The 21277-nt window shown below is 41.0% G+C and overlaps 1 protein-coding gene across 1 annotated transcript in view; it reads left to right on the plus strand.

The window, feature by feature from the left end:
- The window catches only part of GUCA1C (guanylate cyclase activator 1C), a gene marked incomplete at both ends in the record, with an annotated part of 35076 nt that extends 18277 nt beyond the window's left edge, over nucleotides 1-16799 (plus strand). The window contains 3 exons of the mRNA XM_082333868.1: nucleotides 10692-10841; nucleotides 13601-13688; nucleotides 16669-16799. Of these exons, the coding sequence (XP_082189994.1) occupies nucleotides 10692-10841; nucleotides 13601-13688; nucleotides 16669-16799 (369 nt within the window). The remainder of the gene's footprint in view (nucleotides 1-10691; nucleotides 10842-13600; nucleotides 13689-16668) is intronic.
- Between the last annotated feature and the right edge of the window lie 4478 nt (nucleotides 16800-21277).

A 21277-nucleotide genomic window follows, 5' to 3' on the forward strand; every position in this document is an offset into this window, starting at 1 on the left:
TTCACAATCTTAATTTTGTTTTCTAGTGGTTTGGCGCAGGACTTACTGCTGTGATAGTACTAACTTATGCTATAATAATGTGTCATTACCAGCTAAAAGCCTATGTTAACATTATCATTAAAATCATCACTTGCTTAATGTCAGTACAGTTGAATTCTTGACTACAGGATTTGATGGTACAAGTTACAATCTAAAAGTTTTAGATCAGACGTAATTCCTCAGTAGTGGCACAGCACCATCAACTGTGGAAGGCTGATTCTTTACCTGGGATATTGTGGTTTAATCCAGCAGGCAGCTAAACACCACACAGCCGTCCACTCACTCCCCTCCCACCCCAGTGGGGTTGGGGAAAGAATCGGGGGAAAAAAAAAAAAAAAAAAGTAGAATTTGCGTGTTGAGATAAACACAGTTTAATAGGACAGAATAGGAAGGGAAATAATAATAAAAGGATATACAAAGCACGTAATGCACAATGCAATTTTTCACCACCCACCAACCGATGCCCAGCCAGCTCCTGAGCAGCAGTCACTGCCCCCCGGCCAGCTCCCCCCAGATTTATATACTGAGCATGATGTTCTCCAAAAGACTGGGCAAGGTGGACAGCTGTTTAATCTCCTCCGTCTCCAAGGCAGCTATACTAAAAGCCCACCGGTACCCTTGTGGGTCCTTGAAATACCCTCTCCTGAGGTAGTCTATACCAAGGATGCACGGAGCCTCTGGGCCAGTCACAATGGGGTGCTTTTGCCACTCATTCCCAGTTAGGCTCACTTCAGCCTCCAATAGAGTCAGCTCTTGGGATCCCCCTGTCACTCCAGAAATACAGATGGGTTCTGCCCCTTTATAGCTTGATGGTAGTAGGGTACACTGTGCACCGGTGTCCACTAGAGCCTTATAGTCCTGTGGGTCTGATGTGCCAGGCCATCGAATCCACACAGTCCAGTAAACCCGGTTTTCCCCTTCCTCCACCTGGATGGAAGCAGGGCCCCTCTAGTCCTGCTCATAGTATTCCTTACTCACTTCTCATAAATGCGAATCAAAAGTCCCTTTATTAAGATCAAAGTAAAATCAACCCTTCTACTTTGTCTGGGGAACTGCTCACTGGAAACTGGAGCAGCAATTTTCCTGGAAGAACCCTCTTCTGTGATTGTTTTTCCTTGCAACTCACATACCCGTGGCTCTAAGGTCGAGGTAGGTTTTCCATCCCACATCCTCATGTCCTCTCTGTGGTCATGCAGGTAAAACTACAGGGTGGCCTGTGGTGTGTACCCACTATATTCTCTCTCTTGAGCAGAGGGACACTTACTCCTAATGGCTGAGATAGTGGTCTGTACAGGTGGGGAGCAAGACATATCCTCTTTGAGTTGCTGGAAATCCCATGACAGTTTTTTGGACAGTTTCTCCACAGCCGAGATGCAGGCCTGTAGGGAGGAAGAGAGACTTTCTTCATATGGCCGGAGTTGGCCAGCCAATTCATCCACCGTTGGTTCTTCCCCGTCTTTCCAGGTCATTATCGCCAATGAGTTTGCATGCGACAATACAAATGCATGCTCTATACAAACTTCTGCCACATGGGTTGTGTGCACCTGACTTCATCTGGATCTTTGGATAACTGCTTGTTGTTCAGGTCACCATAAATCACCTCCAGCACGGCTAATTCCCTCAGGTGCTGGATACATTTCTCCGTGGTGGTCCACTTGCCTGGGTGACCTATGGGGTACCTTTCCTTCACACCTGACAGGAGTTGTCTCCAGAGGCTGAGGGCTTGTGCCCCTTTTCCAATTGCTTTGTCAATGCCCCCTTCCCTAGAAAGGGATCCCAGCTCCTTGGCTTCCCAGCCCCCTAATTCCAAGCTATTGGCCCCATTATCCCAGCATCAGAGCAGCCAGGTGACAACGTGCTCGCCTTGATCACAACTGAAATCTTTTCGCATATCTCGCAGCTCGCTCAGGGATAGGGATTGGGTGGTTACCATCTCATTTATGGGTTCTGCCTCTTCCTTCTCCTGTTCTTATGATAGCCCTAATTCATCTTCATCCCTTACTAAATGAGCTGATTTTCTTGTGTGTTTCTTCTTGCATATAGGGGCAACTGATACCAGCACAAGTTGGTTCTCTGGTTCAGCCGCAGTGCGTGTCGCCGGGGTTTGAGCAGCTGCAGTGCCTGTCGTGGGGGGTTGAGTAGTCGCAGTGCCTGTCCACCAGGGTTTGAGTAGCCACAGTGCCTGTCACGGGGGCTGGAGTAGCTGCAGTGCGCAGATCTCTGGATGGTATTCTTAAATAGTTGTTTAAATCTAAGTAAGACCTGAATCACATTCAGGAGACATAGTAATAGGACCGTGCTGGTTCGAACATCCCAAGGATATTCAAAATTTTTAAAAGCTGTTGTAACTAGCCTGAAGGAGAAAGGGAAGGTGAAGGAGTGGGGGAAAGCGTTCCTCCCCCATCTCCCCCATAGATTGATTCTCCGAGGAGAAGAGATAAAAAGTGTAATTATTAACAGTTTCCGAGAGATGGCTCCCAAAGTACGGGGATGGAGGCAGTGCTGAGTACAATCTCATGACCAATAATTTTATCATACCATAAACCAGGGTTACACAGTACGGCAAAACGATAACTTTAATCCAGCTCCCAGAGGTGACAAACAGGACTGCAGGGAGCGTGGACAGCACGTAAGGTGTTAGGTAACGCAACCCTGAGAACCAGCACAACAACTCTTGAGAGAAAATAAATCAACGTAGCGACCAGCGACTATTAACCTAATAATGAATGCTTATCACAAATTTGTTTTAACACACTCTGGCCAGATCTGTTGTTATCTCGAACCCTTCATGCCCCACACTGGGCACCAAAAAGGGCTGTTGTGGTTTAACCCAGCAGGCAGCTAAACACCACACAGCCGTTTGCTCACTCCTCCCACTTCCCAGTGGGATGGGGGAAAGAATTGGAATGGGGAGGGGAGAGAAAGAAAGTAAAATTCATGGGCTGAAATAAAGACAGTTTAACAGGACAGAAAAGGAAGGGAAATATTTAATAATAATAATAAAAGAATATACAAAGCAAGTAATGCACAATGCAGTTGCTCACCACCCGCCAACCGATGCCCAGCCAGTTCCCAAGCAGCAGTCACTGCCCCCTGGCCAGCTCCCCCCAGATTTATACACTGGGCATGACACCATACGGTACGCAATAGCCCTTTGGCCAGTTTGGGTCAGCTGTCTTGGCTGTGCTCCCTCCCAGCTTCTTGTGCACCTGGCAGAGCAGGGGAAGCTTAAAAGTCCTTGACCGGTGTAAGCACTACTTAGCAACAACTAAACATCAGTGTGTTATCAGCATTCTTCTCATCCTAAATCCAAAACGCAGCACTATACCAGCTCCTAGGAAGAAAATTAACTCTATCTATCTCAGCCAAAACTAGGACATATATTAAAGTGAGCTCTAGCTCAGATTTCTGTTACAGCTTTGCAGAATTCAGTGGCTTTTCTTTGCATTTCAAAAAGGGTAATCTGAATGTCCAAGAAATTTTCTCTTTAAAAACAAAATTTCAAAATATTGTAGGCAAGTGCTATTTAGTAATATTCCAGTTGAATTTTCCTTGCATCGCAGTCTTGATGCTGAGCTAGATTGGATTAAGCTCTGCGATGGGGCGGCGGTACTCACAGTGCACACCACGGACTGTCCCCACCTCATTGGACAGCCTCTTCCTTGCCATCTGTGCACAGCGTGTCCAGGCTCACTGAGTTTGCAACAGAGATTTGCTGCACTTGGGCAGCAGATCCATCACACTGTAGAGCACGTCCAGATCAAAGACATGGTTTGTGCGTGGTGCAAGGCCAGATGTACTCCATCCACCAAGGCTTAGGCGCCTGGCTGTCAGGAGTCCCCTTTCACACTAGGACCCAGCACCTGAGATCCACAGGGTAAGACCGCCCAGCCCGTAGGTGCTGTATGAAGCTGTAATGCCAACTACATTATACAAGAGACCTAGAGAAAATGAATCACTGCATTGGATACAGAGAAAGCAGTGGCAAAAAGTACTGACAATAAAAATCAAGCACTTAGAGGATTGGTCAAGTGATTCTTTGGCTTAATGGTTTTTTTCCTCGTTTTTTTCTTTGACATGGATTAAATTTGTATCACATACATTTTTATTGAATGTCCTGCAAAAACAAATGTAGCAAAACTCAATGTGAGTCAGTATAGAAAGGGAGGAATATGAAAGAATGATGAAGTTAAATTTTATTTTAAAATAATTTTCATTGTCTACACACTCTCCCACTGAGTTGTGCTACCTGAGTTCCTACACTCCCTGTTTTTAAAAGAAAAGAAAGCGTTTAGAGTCATTTCCTCTGCAGTTACTCAGTGACCAATACTACACATCAAACTGAAGAATTACACTTTTCTAACAACATGTGTAGGGTTCCTTTGAAAATTTCATTTAAGTGTAAACAAATTATCATGTACCCTGCAGCCTTCACTGAGCTTAAAAAGCGCTTGGAGCATATTACTGCCATTACCAGCTAACACTGTAATTTTGTCACATTACATGAACAGGCAATGAAGATGAACTTTGTACAATTAATCATAATTACTTTTAAATACTACTTGTTAAATTATGATGTAGATAAAGGGGAAAGTAATTTTAATGAGAAACTTCAGGAATCTGGTTCTTTTATTTAAAGAAACGTTAAGTATTTTTTAAAAGTGCAACTGTCTTTTTTTCTCTTTATTTCCTTATTAATTGTGAATAGAGCAGTTAGAGGATACTCCAGGTTTATGTTTTCTTCTTTTTCCCCTTTACCATTTAAGTGTTGCTTTGAAACATCTGCAACTATGCAATCGTGATTCACACATTTGTTGGGGACAATGATGTTGGTGAACCATGCTTTGGAAATAATAATTGCAGCAAAAAATGCAGCAAAAAGTGGATGATCTGTTTTAACTAACTTGGCCACAAACTCATGTAATGACAATAAATTGGTAACTGCTTTCTTGTGACAAAGCATGATCTATAATCTCCCATTTTTTACAGAAATAAAAAATGCCTACTAGCTAAAGAAGGTAGAGAGTATTAATTTTTTCCTTCCCGTAGGTCCTTTATCTGATAATACTGAGTAGTTTAGGGAATGATAGTATATGTGTTTAACTTTTAGGAGCCTTCTTGCATACATCCCTTGAGATATTAATTCCTAAAAGCATTATGTAGGAGCACCCGAGATAATCTGCCAAATAGAGCATCTTTGCCCCTAGAAGACATGTACGTTTTCAAAGTGCTTTTCCTGGAGGTTTGTCCTGCTGCATTCTTCGGTTTGCCAAAAAGAAAAATTTACTTGAATTGTCAGCAAGAACTTTGCTGAAAAATGTGTCGTGTGGTCACAGCTGCATTTTTTAGTTTTCTCTCTCTTGACTACTGCTTTGTTTTAAGTTGGGAAAGATGCTCCTAAAAGCATAGGCTCAAAATTAGGGGTGCAGATAGCTGAACCCCACCAACCAGGAATTGATGGCAGAAGGCTAGGCCTTTGAGCACGTGTTTTCCTTCCGTACAGCCCTCCTGGGCACTGCTGTGCCGTGCTGCAGGCTGAGCACAGGACCCAGCCTGATGCCTTGGGGATTTCCCTGTCTCCCTGCTTCTCCAGTAATCTTGAAAGCAAATAGTGAGCGATGGCAGGGACTTGGGGGGTAGTTGTTAATTTTAAAGAAATAAAATTGTTTGTCATCTTAACATCTTGGATTTCACCAGGTTTTACTAGGGTAGCCTACAAGCCTCAGAGCCAGGACAAACAGCTGGCTCTGCATTTCCAACTCTTCTAACACAAAGGTTCTGGTATTTTCTAAGTTCCCAAATCTTTCAGGGCCTCTTCATCTGGACAAAGTAGAACCTGGTGTAACAGTCTGGTCAATACAGCCTCGTTTCTTTATGTAACAGTGGGTATGCAACTATCGCGAAACCACTTAATCTGCAGCTCCTAATTCCCTGCTTCGTTCTTCATCCTTATCTAATAGCCTTTGCTTGCCAAGGGTCTCCCCCCACCCCGTGACAAACACCAGCTTTGTTTACTCAGGAAACTGGTGATTCTGGCCACAGCCCACAGGGGATCTGGAGCTCTCTCCAAGCCCCAAACTCCAATATCAGACCTTAGGGATGTGTCAAAGTAACAGAGTCACAAGAAGCTCTGTATTTCTTCAGTAGCATGTATGCAACCTTTGAGAAACAGCTGAAAGTCTTTGGAAGCAAAAAGAAAGGAAGGAAATTGGGGAAGATGAAATGGAGTGAAATGAATCCTCCTTTAGGTTTCTGAGGGCAGAGAAAGCAGCGCTATATTTGAAATGGGGTCTACAGAGAAAGAGAAGACCACGTAGGATTAGCTATAAATTTCACAGTTATTCTGAGCTGTTGTAATCTGCTGTTTGACCTGTGCCTCCTCCCTCTGCCTTATGAGGTTTAAGTAGGATTCTGAAAGACAGGGGGTGGGGAGGGAAGGTGGCTTAATGTCCTAAGCCTTAGGTTTGAAATACCTAGACTGTCTATATTTGCACACTTGTTAATCCTGACAAAGCCTGCTGAGCTATTTTCCTGCTGTCAGGTTGAGTTTAGAGATTTTGCAGGAGCAAATTTGAAAACAAGACACTGCTTATTGTGTATAGACTCAGTAGAGTCCTCAGTACTCCAAGTAAGATGATGAGTTCGCTCATCGTAGGGTTTTGCCGGGACATCAATCTGCCCTTTCCACATGCATAGCCATAGTGGGCTGTGGGAGGTGGCTGGCTCACTATCCCAGCAGCACTGCATCAACATGGTTAGGAAATCACGTCCAGCTAGGAGCTCGGCAGCCAAAACGCCAAGTTCAGATCATTCTGGCCCAACCTTGAATTACCATGCTGTTTAAGATCAGCTGTGTATTCACAGCTCACAAGTCAATTATTTTTAATCTGTATTCAAATAGTTTGAAGCTGTGAGAGTTTTTTAAGGACCTGTGAAGATCAGCTAACGCTATTCTGGGAACCGAAGGATAATGCCCTCCTACGGCTCCGGGGCTGGGGTATTAATTGCTGTTGTATAACGCTGCAGTCCCTCGCTGCCTGGCTTTGCCCTCACAGGACACGCATCCCCGTCCTCACCGAACAAAAGTGAGCCGCCTCCGGCAACTGCACATAGGTTGACATTCTGAAGCAAAAACATCTCATAAAAAGATAAAATTAAATTGCTTTCTCTTCAGGAGATCCAGTAACTAATGAACAACTGAAATGAGTCCTGGGTCCTGGGCAGGGGCAGTCAGGCCTGCTGGTGCCATCAGGGCCGTGAGGATCAGTTTTATGTCATCAGCAAATTCTCCTTCCAGTTTTGGAGCCTTCTTTTGTCTTTGTTTTGTAAATCAAACTGTTCCAAGAGGCTTAAAAAAATCATCCATCAGTGAAAGCAAAACAAGTTACAAAAACACAGCATCAAAGGGCACAAACACATGCACAACCATAACGCATCCTCAAGCTTCTAGTTCATCTGGTCAAGCCATGAAGAGACTGAAAAAAAGTATATATTTTTATTAAGTCTACTATGCTAAGCAGAAAGTCCAGAAGATTTGGGGGCATGTAAAAGAAGTTTTGAGCCCATTTTTTTGGTGTCTCTCTGGCCCACTCCTCAGAACTGCAGCAGGAGATTTCTGCCCCCCTATTTTACACCACATGCAGAGGGGGTACCCTGGGAGCTTACCCCAGCTGGCTCTGGGCGTATGGGCAGGGAAGGGAGCAGGACTTCACCGCCCCTCCAGGCACCCATGATGTCCCAGTGTAATTGTGCTACAGCTGGAAGGCATGGCCAGTACCATACAGACACGGAAAATAAGCCTTCACACACAAGAAATGCATCCATTACCCAAATCTGTCCCGTATCCTAAGTTGCCAAATAAGCAAGTTTTACCAGCATTAACTCCATTTAATAAAAATACCAGAAATTTGCCCTTTGGAATAACAGAGTAAAGCACCAGAAGTAAATTATTTTGTATAGAATCACAGAATCATAGAATGGTTTGGGTTGGAAGGGACCTTAAAGATCACCTGGTTCCAACCCCCAACCTTCCACCACTGGTAATCAGCTCTGCTTATTATGTTGTTGGGTTTATTTTTCATTTTATTTATTTTATTATTTTTACGGTAGCCCTTTGCTTGTGAATTACTGACTTCTTAATGAGCAACAGATACTTTACTGTGTGCGCTGCAGTGTGAGCCCAGAGACATGTAAGGATGGACCTAGATACTTGTATTGTGAATGGTTATAGAGCAGCAGATGGGTAAATCAGGACAGCAGTATACTTTTAATATCATCATAACACATTTATTTTATTATTTGTTGTACTCTCAGAACCACAGGATGATCTCCATAGGTTACTGTTATGATTTTTTTCATTATTTAATGTGTTATTCTGAGGCTCTTGGATGCCACCGTAAAAGGCACAGTATTTATCTGAGAAAGCTCTGGATACGTGTAACAAGATCTCCATAGCCTTCTGCATCACATAAATGTTTTCTTTTCTACCTACAATGTATGTTTTTTGGTGTAGAAAGGAAAACCAGCACATTTCTCATCGGTCTCTTTGTGCAATGCTTCTGGTTCCACATCATGTAGATAAACACATCTGCCTTCTCAGTATTTCTATTCCTGATGCACTGGCTGCCGAGGTTAACATGTCGCCAGTGGTCTTTGCATGTCTGCAGAACACGGCTGGGGCTTTACTGGCAACTACAATTTCTCTCAGGTGTTTTTCAGAGGTGGAGTTTTTTGACCTTGGCCTTCAGTCCCTTCCTGCTTGGGGCAGGCCAAATGATGCACCAGATCAGAATTACATACCCAAACACATTAAGCTGATTATTACGTTTTCCAAACTCTGATATTTTGTCAGAGCAACAACAGTGACACCAAGACACAGGAAGAAAGCAAATAAAATACTATTTTCCAAAATCCAAAGTGAAATGTAAGGGAGAAAGAAGAGAATTAATCTTGTCATGGACATCCAGCAAGCCTAAATTTAATCTGTAGTTTCAATAAGTACTAAGAAATGCAATAAAAAAGCAGCAATGTGAAATGCATCTAACCACATTCTTAATAGATCTATCAAATCAGATGATGGAAACTTAATCAGCAAAATAAACCTTGCCCTCCAGTAAAATACTTGATGAGATGCTTCTTGAAATAATACTTGCAAAATTGAAATTCAAGCTGGTGTGCCAAAAAGAAGCATCAAGTTTGTGGTACGTGATGTGTCATTTTTTGGTAAAGCATCTGCTTTTAATACTAGGCGTAATCTTATTTGAAAACCACATGTGGTTACTGCCAAATTTCATTTAATCTCAAACAGTGGTTGAATGGTGTCTCTGCCTTTGCTGGGTTTGCTGTGATTGCAATTACAGTGAATCTAGCAACCACAGCAGAATCTGCACAAAAAGTCTGTGAAGCAGTGGACACTCTGCACAAGTTATGCATGCATCACTTCTGCATTTACATTGAATCCAGTGTGTTTGAAACATTGGATTTACCGCTTAGGTGCCACTCTGCCAAACAGCCTTCCACAGAAATCAAAACAAGCACTACAAGTCTGGCAATGAGTCCCACCGCACCTTTACAGGACTTCTTTTAGTCTAGTACAGTCTCGAGGACAGATTAATGCCTACCGGTTGCAAAGCCTCAACTGGCAAGACGTGTGTTGATGTATGACAATAAAAATAAGTAACATGCTAAACCTACTAGATACTCATCCAACCTTCTTGTCTCAGTCACAGGCCATCTGAAACTGATGACAGTCTTTCCAAGGTTTTCCAAGCGATGATTGGATTCTGACCAATGTAAAGATCACAAGATTAAATTTACCAGCTGTTAATTCTTTTTATATGCACATGAGAAACAGTTGGAGCAAGTACTCTCCAAATTCAGCAACTGTTTCTTCCATCCTCACCACATTTTTACAGAAACAGAGGAACTGTCGCAGTGGCTTAGACCACCTGACCACGGAGGCCCATCCTTGATGGGCCTCCATCACTAGCTTCAGAGAAGGAAGCACAAAATATGGAATTAAATCGATCTGAAATGCTCTTTCCCTATGAATATCCCCCAATCCTCACTATTTAGAAACTAGTTTATGACTTGAAGGCTTTATATCCCATGCAAAATGTATTAGTCAAAGAGACCTGATGTTTTTATGGAAAATACACAGTATCCAGAGCTCATGCCAGGTTATTGGTTAACATGTACAACACTTACTACATGATCTCTCAGATGAATAACAGCTGGAGTAGCTCTGTTGCACTGGAAATCATCCGTAGTGCCCATATGAATATAAACAACTCCGCTGTAGACATGTCATTAGTACCAAACCAGATATCCCAGACTCCCCTTTTTCACATGTGGAAGCCAAGCACCAAACTGTTTCTCTTCTCCTCAAAAAATGTCAATACCAATTGCTCGGCACAGATTTGCCCCCCACCCCTGCTGCCCCCAGCTTTCAGGGGAGAACAAAACTGCCCGTGCTAACGCTCCTTCCAGGTGAGCCCATCCTTTTTAAACACCGCAGGAGATTTCTATGTTAAGGTGCTTTATAAATCAGTGTGTATTATAGCGAATTCAATGACCCGTTTCTGTGAAATTGCCAGAATGAACAGAAAACCAATGTTGTTAAATAGTTGGGTTTTTTCTTCTCTTTCTCTTAGGATGGATTCATAGACTTCTTGGAGTTCATAGCTGCAATAAATTTGGTTATACGAGGGAAAATTGACCAAAAATTGAAATGGTATTTTAAGCTATATGATGCTGATGGAAACGGATGTATTGACAAAAAAGAACTACTAAGCATATTCACGGTAAGCAAGTTATGACCAACAGCAAGAGCATTTGACGTAGTGCATTGCCTCTGAAACAGTGGGTTCATCATGTGTTGTAAACGGATTGTCTGTACTGTGCCTAATGTTTTACCGTTGTAAAACTAGAATTGTTCTGGCTAGCGACACTCCTGCCGTTAGTTTCTTGCTTATTGAAGGAAACATATCTAAGTAGTATTTTACTTAAACCATAGTTCTACAGCTATAGTGCTTTACTGAAAGTGAAAAACTGTAGAAACTGTAGAGACATTATTGTGATAAACTGTACTATAGGGCAGGGTAGAACTGAAGCAGCGTAGTGAATAAAAGAGCTGGTTACAAGTGTTTGTGCCAGTCTGTTGTGGGAAACGGGCTTCTCAAACTGAACTTGCTGCAAGAAACAATACAGGTGTCATCAAAATATTCCAATATTTTAATTTTTTGAAAGGCTTTTAGATTTATTTACTACAACTGCCACTACACCTATTTTAAAATTAAATTGGGGAAAATTCATTTTATCATTAAATCATGCAGCGGCATTTGGATACAAATATTGTAGAAAATTTTGCAAAAAATGGGTCCATTTCAAACCCATAAAACCGAAGCGGTGTAATTCTTTCTTTGAAATTATTTTTGTATTTTTCAACTTGCTCTAGTGAAATATGTTTTGCACTTCAGTAGCTGCTTTCATCCAAAAGGTACGATAGCATTCCTTGCAAATATGAATGACAATACTGCTCCCTAAATGTAGAGGATTTGTTACAGATCAAGATTTTGCTGCAGGGAGCATAAAATCTAAATAGGGATTTAATGTCCTAATAACCAAGGAATGTACTTTGCCTGGATTCTCTATTACTGCGGGTGCCTGGCTAGTCACTGCTAGAGACTTTCAAGAGCTGCTGCCCAAGTTAAAAGGAACTGGAGCCACACGGAGCCACGGGGTCAAACAAATAAAGTTGATGCCTCACCTTCTAAAGAGCAGCTTTCTAAAGGAAGAAGGAGAGGCTCCCAGATTTCTCCTCGTTTAAGACTAATGACATCTTTCTTTTGCACATATTCTCCACCATTTTTCACCCAGCAGCAATGAGGTGACTGTGTTTTGTCTTGGGCTTTATCCAAAAAGAGAATTAAAATCCTTTTAATGTAAAGAAGATCTCGTTTTCAACTTACTTGGTTTTAAAACCAGTTTAAACCTCTGTGTATTTTCTTCTCTTTTGGAGTACGAGAACTTTAACTTAAACCTGCCTAAGCCATTTGACCTAGGCTAGATTAAAATCAGTGGGCTCTAAGCAAAAATAAAAACACAGGCTCATAGCCATTAAGAGCCCTGCTTATACTAAGCATCAGTAAACAAGGGCTTGTCTAAAAAGATATGTCATATCTGAGACATTAATTTAAATCACAGAAGTCCTATTAAAACTTCATCTGTCCCTACAGCTATGCAAACTTTGGACCAGCAGATCATGTTCAACCATCAGCATTCCTTCCAGACAACCATGCACCCTCTCAGTGCCTTTTAACAGCCGTTATTTTATTTTACTATTTAAGGTGATTCTGTGGTAGTCAGTGATTCAAGTACTTCAGGAACCACTGCTTTACTCTTAGCACTATAACAAATTTAACTGTGGCAGAGGTACAACCTTCTTCTGAAGAGCGCATCAGTCAGACATATAAAACACCAAAAGTATCTAAAGTATGAATTAGTCATACAAACAAGTTTATGTACCTATTTTTGTAAAATTCTTGCTGCCTTTTTGAACTCATTTGTGCAAACTAAGATAAAGGCAGTGATGGTCAAGTATTCCACATCAGTGCTGAACAGGTTTAACTTATGTTTTATTTAAATATAATGAGTTCTGAAATAATATCAGGAATATCGAAGGAAACAACTGGCACATACAGTGAATTACCTTACACTCCACAGTTCATCTCAAGATAATTCAGGTGTAGAAAAACAAATTCTATCGTATGCCCATTATAGAACATACGTGCATGTGTGTTTATACATATATATGTATGTATTTTCCCAGTCACTTACTAATTGTGATATTGAGTCCAACTCTGTAAACATATGCTTGTTGCTTCTGGACCACTGGCTATTAACATATAGACTCCTATTTTACTAACCCGAATGATCACCATAACGCAAAAATTACTGTCTCAGTGAATGGGACACAATTTTGCAAAAATATTCATGTATACCTTTACTCCAAATATTGGGTCCCTTTGCCACAGAAAAAGTAGAGGGGAGACTTCTAGTTTTCTTAATTTCTTTGGAGGACAAGTAAATTTTGCCAACTTCCAGGACTGCTGGTCTGACTTTATTTGTGATTACTAAGTTAAACACGTCTTAATAGAAAAATTACTTAGGCTTTCTCCTCATGTGCCTTCAGCTGTGAAAAATAATACTATATTTAAATCACACAGACAATAGGGCACTCTCCGAAGACACAGAACTCTCTAGGGCAACATAAAAACACTGGTGTGGAATCTAAAGTGTATTGCAGAGCAGAGGTGCCACATGGTTTCAGAAGACCTTCAGAGATATGTAAATTAGCCTGTAATCTTCAGGCTGTGTTATGTTAATTACATTTTCAGTCCTCACTACTGAAGATTTACTTGAAATAGCTATTTATTTAGCGATTTTTGAAAGGGTTGGTGAACTAAAGAGCTGCATGGCAATTACTGCCTTTGCCAGTATATTGTTTTCACAACTTGATGGAAAAAAACTCTGAAAGAACTTTCTGCATTTCTGCCTTCAGGCTATCCAGGCTATTAATGGCCACACCAACATGTCTGCTGAAGAGTTCACAAACATGATATTTCAGAAGATAGATGTGAACAATGATGGTAAGAATCTAGGTTTTCTTGGCATTGGCAGGGATTTTGCCCCGTAAGTACGGGATCAAGAGGGGAGTTGAACACATTACTGAAGAACTGACTGGTTTAGACGAACTGAAAGCCTGAATCTGTTCTTTACCCATATTACTCCAGCTTTACAGTGAAGCGTAAATCAACTGACTCTATTAAGCTGACACAGGAATTACATGCAGTAGGGCCTAAAACATGGCGGTCTTGCACTGTTCATCCAAAATGCCAGTACTCTGGTTGCACGGCAAAATGAAAGTGTGAATGACGAGTTTTTTTAGTATATTTGTGTTGGCTTAATCTAACTAAAATGGAGAAGAAAACCAATTAAGATGCATGGTTGCACAGGCTCTAGCATGTTCTAAAGATTGGACAGCATATTGGATGTCCCTTGAAGGCTGATCGTTAACACATGCTAAGACACATGCTACTGTTTTTTCTCAAGATAGCTAGATTAAGCCAACTGGATTTGCATTTGGAAAGTAAAACTTTAATTCACTGCTTCAGAGTTGTTTCTAATAGAAAACCTGTCACATGTGAATGTCTCCTCTCGTACTGCTAATCATGAAGTTCCTCCTTCCACTGGCAATTATGTTTTACAGTAATTACTGCAATCATTGACAAATTAGGAATATTAGGAAAGCATTGCAGAGCAAAATCAGATCCCAGCCAGGAATTCTGGGCATTTTTTTGTTCATATTTCTGGTCTTATTTAGTGTGTTAAGTTACTTTTAAAAAAGCGGTTTGCAATATATAATCAGAGTATAAACAGTGATCTTGTGATGCACGTGAATAACTCAGAGAGGATTTTTTCCCCACCTGCTTAGCCCATCTTTTGGGTGAAGGCAAATTACTAAAGGACTCCAAATAACATAAAGTCATATTCTAGAATCTAACCCAAATTCTATGATTATTCATACTTTGGCCCCTGCTTTGACCATATGTTTACTGCAAGTAATAACTGTATCTGAGCTAGACCATCAGCTGAAAAAATAACTTTTGCATCTTATGTTTTAGTAATGAAATGCCAGAACATGAATTATTCAGAATTATCTTCATAATACTCCCATTTCAAACTGCTTTCCATAGTTAGTTATTTTTTAAATAGCTGCAAAGCAGCAGGACTAGCTCCACCTGAGGAATACAACAAATTTTACCAAGTTTAGCTTAAACTATGCTACCTCCTTGTAGCTTCTTATTAAAGAAAAGGGAAAACAGACAAATAAGTTGCAATGTCCTTCCTCACATTAAAATATAAGAAATAATCCCATAGTCGTAGAGAGCAATTCTTAAAACAAATCTCCTGATGGCTTTGCAATTTATTTTCATTAGCTCAAGGAAATCTGAGACCCATCACGGTCGCAGTGAGTCTGGGCATGCCAGTGTAACCACATCTCATGGGTAACTGCAGTGGGTTTTATACGCTTGCACGCTGGTATTGGTGCTTTGAAATACATAGCCTGGGATCAAGAGGAGGGAATTCAAGGCCAGTTGACCTGCATAAGCAGTCCAGAAACCCCATCCAACCAAAGATCTCAGTCAAAGGCAATACAGAGGGAAGGGGATGGGAAATAAGAGGAGTGCCTGGGATAGGAGGAGAGATCGGAGGAAGCGAGTGGATGAGTGGCAAAGCAGGAGGACGCAGACAAGCGTAGAGAGGCGGCTTGTTCTGTCTCTGCTCCCGGGATGAATATCTAAGGGCACCGGGGTTGAAAGAGGAGGTGTGAGCACCCTCAGGGCACTGCACGCCAGCCCCTGGAGAGGGTCTCACTCCTCTCACTGAAGCCTAAGAGCCAGGACTGCTGTCAAATGATGCCTTTCCACTTTAATAGTGTGCATATGAGCCTGCTCACCAGTGCAGTGAGGACCCATATGACTAAAGAGGATGCATCCTTTTACTGCCCATGGGTAGAAAGTGGTTTTTGCATTTTTCAAATGCTGATCATCTTCCTTTTTCACATTGGGGAGTTAAATCCAAAAATAGCCAAAAGTCATCTAGCTAAGCATTCACCAGAAGTGCACGCAACTTGAATTGCTGCCCCCCCTGCACCCTGGGGCCCTAAGGCATCCAGCTATCTTCCTCTTTGCCTGGCCTCTTGTCATTTATTTCAGTGAGAAATCATTCATTGTTGTGATTTTAACAAGAAACTTTAAACAGTTCTCAGAGGAAAGAATCAAGCTCCTCCTATTAAACCAAGCTCTGTTTCCCCTTTCAGAGAAAAGCAGTATCACTGGAATAACTTCTAACCAGAGACCTGCGTACACTCCTGTGTACCGTGTGAGCAGGCACATGCCTAGGACCGGCCTTTGCCTCTGCTGACAGGGAAGAGAGCAGGGAAAGCAGAAGAATGCTAAATGATATTCCTGCTCCTCAGTAAAAGAGATTTTAGAGTTGTCTCACAATTTCCAAGGTATTACCTGATTTTGACATAAGCCCAAAAAATCACGCTCCAAATGACCATTTCAGTTGCTTGGAAGAATTTATCTAATCAAACCATTTAACTGATTTTTTTACTATATCTTATCGTGGCTCTAAATAATCCTAGTAGTCAACACAGGGAGCATGCCTGGTAATCCTCAGCAAATCATGCCCTAATCTCTGGTAAAACCAGCTATAAGATAAATTCCAGTTAGCTCAGTGAGAATTGGTCCATACCTCTAAACTCAGCCTTGATACAGGCTTCATTAGCGCCCTTTTTCACACATTTCTGTCACCATAGATACTGAGCACTCATAGTTGTCTTAGACTTCTGTGAAAGGTGTGTTTGACCTCTTTTACGAGAAAAAAGCAAGTCTGAGTTCTAGGATCTGATGCAAAGTGCGAAAACATTAGAAAATATTCTGCCTGCATTTGCCTATCAGCAGAGAACGGGGAACCTTCCTGAGGGATTCAATCTGGCATGAATGGCCTTGTGTTGGGCTGGGCTCCTCCGTTCCTCAGGAGTATCTGATTTTCTTCTAGGGGAATTGACTTTAGAAGAATTTATCAACGGTGTGGAAAGAGACAAGGACCTAATGGAATTGATTACAAAAAGTTTTGACCTTTCCAACGTACTCAAAGTCATACAGAGCGGCAGGAGACACAGCATCTGAAGGATCCAGTGACGGACGTGGCATCTGTGTCGTCATTTCAAGGAAGATAATATTTGATACATTCAGAGAGCTTAATGTCGTCAAAGCCTGCCCCGGCAATGCCGAGCAGCTTGCTCCAGGAGTAACAATTTTCACCCTTGACTCCATATCTCTCCTTTTCTTTTCTTTATTCTTTCCCTCGCCAATGACTGTGGCAGCCACAGAACACAAACCTTTGCCCACATATAACAGAAAAGCTATTTGATGCAGTACAAATAACTTATTTAGTCTCTATGAACACTGTTCAGAGTAATCAATAAAACAACGAAAATATCGCAAAATGCAACCTTTCTACAAGACACGGAGTTAATACATTTCTTCCTTTAAGTATGGGCTCTTCAACGTACTATCTAAAGTGTGGACATAAACTTCTAGGTAGAACTGGGTTCTATCCGGATCAATTATGAATGAAGCATGGTTTGCATTAACTTAACATTTGCTCTAATCGGTACTCAAAATTGGAGTAGGTTCTCTGGGAAACACCTCAGTCAGCTTAATATTCCTGAGATCTGCATCCTCCTTAACAAGCTGTCTAACACTTTTGATTTTATTACATCTGTAAATTAAAATAATGTGATGCTTTGATGGTTTTGGCAGGGTTCAGCTACTGTTCTTTCAAATTAACCTTTTATAGAAGCACTGGAATGATATTTTATTATGTTTGTAGAGTAAAATTAGAAGTTCAAAGAATAGCTAAAACCAAATCATTTTGTAAGCACTCTGTTTTCCCAGAGATTTGCGTCCTTTGGCTTCTATGTCCTCCTTTTCAAAACAATTCCTTTTCACTGGGCTCTTTGCCACGGCTGCATGAGACAAAAGGTAAGAGGTATCGTGACTAGTTCCTGCTGATGGGACTGCTGGCTTCTGCCAAACAGACTGCTTAACAGCTGAATTCTTCCTGCCTTTCCCTGACAGGGAGTATTAATTTAGGTATCTTTGCCCTGCCCAGATACCTGGGCAAAAGCTTTTAGCAATTTACTCTCTTTCAGTCTTCTACCTTCTTTCAGACCGGGTTGCAATTGTCTCCGAACATGGTAGCTGTTAGGAGTGCAGGGAAGGCATTCACAGATGGCATCCTCACATATGCCTCATTTTCTTAGGGAACTAGGCTAAAAACAACTCAACCTTACTTTATAAATAACAAGATTAATTCTATAAGCTGAAATGGGACTGCATGAACTGTCTGCAAAGGGAAAATTATAGTTCTCTCTGGTTCTGTTGGGATTGATTCTCTCTCAAGTCTGCAACAAGTTTTATCAAATTACTACATTGTATCGTAAATTATCCTTGGCTGACAGTGCCCTGAAGGCATCACACTAATATTAGTTATTGTTAGGAGCATCAGCTTTATGCAAAATAATTTGTGCACAGATCAGTGCAGGCTGAACAAAACAATTATTAAGACTGCAATATGAAAATGTTTTTCTTCCAAATTCACTTCAAATCCATGCCCATTTGTACAAGAAATGTGCTCCATCATCTGCAATTATTATCCCAGGTTCTGGTTTGATCAATGGAATATAGTAAGAGTATGCAACATGCATTGCTTGACATTATAAACAGTTCTGACATTATAGTTCTGACATTTGAATCTTTTATATCCTTTCAAAAAAAAAAAAGAGAGAATGATGTATGAGATTGCTGGTGGTTCAAATTTTAAGTTCTTGTATTTATTCATCATTGATGCATTAATATGTCATTGTCAGTATTCGTTCTCACACCCAGACTTCAAAAAATCCCTTTTCTTAATCTAACACTTTTACATTTAGATCCTATGCGGGTGGTGTCCTTCAGAATTGGCTTTGAAATACTTAAAATAAAACAGTCCAACTCCAATCTAAGCAATTTGGGTGTATAGGAACAGCTGTGGTTTGGATTTTTGCTTTTAAACTAATGAAGTTACGGACTTTGAAAAATGACTACTATCTATGTACACAGACTTTTTATAAAGGGATTTTAAAGAGAGTATTTCGATTTAAACTTGTCTAATTTTTCTGTGTAACTGTAATTATATGAAGTGAATTACCAATTCAGGAGGAGTGTTGTGTTGTATTAAAAAATTTATGTATATAAGGAAGTTCTTAGCCATTTTTTGTCAACCTAAATTTTAAAGGAGTAGCTGACATGCTCATTCTCCACACTTTAATCTAAAATCATTTAGCAGAAACCCGTGTAATTAAGAAGCAAGTATCTTTTCTGTTTAATGTAAATGCTCTGGCACATCATTTCCAAAAACATTTACTGACAGTAACTCCACATGTGTTTGGGACTAGTCATAAGATTCTATCTAGTTTTTTATAAGTTGATTAACATACATTTCCTTTAACTACTTAAGCACCATTTGATACACAGCTGCTTGTGATAAATGCATTACGGCCACAATTTTCTATTGGTCTCATTCTCCTGTGTTTGACAGCTGCTCATCAAGTGTCTCAGTGAAATCAGGTGCCATGTGGAAAAACTCCCAAGTGTGACTCCCCAGAGTCCTCTTCTAAACCAACGTGAAGCTGCAACTTGTTGTGGTGGAGGCGCTTTGTAGTCATGAAGGTATATTGTAAGTTGTCCTGATTATTGGAATGCTAATTGATAGTTTAACGGACAGCAGAAAAAGAAAGCCTAATGTTAGGTCACGTTATGTTATACCCCTTAGCAAATAGATGAGTGGTTAAGGGGCAGTGCTGAGCTGCTGGTCCTGAGGGCTGCCAGAGCCCACGAGAATGCTTTTGCTTCAAAGCCCTGCATGGGAGAGAAAAAACATTATAGCACATTGTCTCAAGAAGTGTCTTTGTCAACATGATTGATGCAGATGCCAGCTGTGAGTGTCTGGAGAAGCCGGGCTGCCTATATTATCATCACAGGGGGGTAGATTTTAATTAAGATAGATGTGTACTGAGAATGGCTAATGATTTTGTCACCATATTCACCTTGGAAAGAATCACAGGTTTCAAATCCACTCTGTGCAGCTGGGTGAGCTTTGCCAATCAACGGGGTAATTGGGAGTTTCTCTTCTAATATAACCTCTTTTACTGTTAAGAAATCATTGTGACTTTATGTTCTTTTTATTGCATCCGAACAGCTACAGGTAATTAGTGTTACAGTCCCCTTTTCCAAACAGTTCTTAATTGTCCTAAATTATCTCCTTTTCTTTTCTGGTAGCTCAATATGCTAGGAAAATAAATAGGTACTTTTTCTTCTGAGAATCTGGGAATTCAAAGCCACAAGCAAATTGCCTTTTCTTGTAGATATGAAATTGCTTAAGCATTAACAGGCATGATTAAACCTTATGCCATAGTTATGCATCCCTGACAAAGTGGGAGGACAGCTTGCTGTGGCGTGGAAAAGATCTCGGAGCCGCATTTAATTTTTGACCTTATGTAAGATTAGCTGTACCATACAGACCATAACAGCTAAATATTCAACTAGATTTTCAAAGCTCGGGTTCCCTATGTGCAAGGACATGTGTACATTTACTTGATACTGACTCAAGATTTTCCACATGGAAAGATTTCTAGAAGTCTTGCATGATTACAGAAATTGCTGAAGAGATCAGGGAGGGATTTTTAAACACCATTTTAAAAACTTCTGCTAAATACAGTAGAATATTCAAAAACTAGGAAATGCATGTACCTTTACACTGTACTTTTTGACCCGCCCTTATTAGAAAGCTGAGGGAGAAAACAGCTCAAGTGTGTGATTTTAACATGGCAAATCTAGCTGACTTGAGGTTGTAAGAGCTCTGTCTGAAATAATAAGCGTAATGACCCATCTCTGGCTGGAACAGGCTCTTTTTTCCAGTCTCTGCCCAACCCGTTTGCACTGCTGGCGTTTCTACATTGATAACCAGGCTTTGGTGAACCCTTGCTTTATTCTCTGGTAACCTGACAACTTCTTCTGACCTAAAGATTAGGAAGGGAGCCACTGCTCAGGTGGTACATGTAGCAGGCAGGGAACTTTTTACTTCTACAGACCAACTGGGACACAGAGCAGAAGACCAAGCTCCAGCTTTGAATGAAGGTATATGGATCAACCTGAAACGTGATGTCTTATGCTTAGGCCTGCACTGATTTTTGCCTTACAGCAGCCATGTCAGAGAAGGTTCAGCCATCAAAGGTAACTTAACTTCCAAAGAAAGTTGTTCTAAAAGTTTTCGTGTACCAATACTTATTTTTATTTCCACCTCCTCTGCAGCAGAACTGTAAGAGAATTTAAGGCAGCTCACTACACAGCTGTTACTGTGCTTACAAACAACACTGCAATGAAATACTAGCTTCTGAGCTGCTAAACCATCAAATACTACTGGCTCCAGTTTGAATGTCTAGTTGCTTTTAGTAAGGCCTGAACTTCTCATCTCATTTAAAGCTGCACTGCTTACAAAAAATGTAGACTAACCTACGTCCCGTGCAGAACACTAGAGAGACTGAGAGGGCAGACAGGAGTGA

The sequence above is a fragment of the Platalea leucorodia genome (assembly GCF_965183815.1).
Source record: "Platalea leucorodia genome assembly, chromosome: 2".
NCBI lineage: Eukaryota > Metazoa > Chordata > Aves > Pelecaniformes > Threskiornithidae > Platalea > Platalea leucorodia.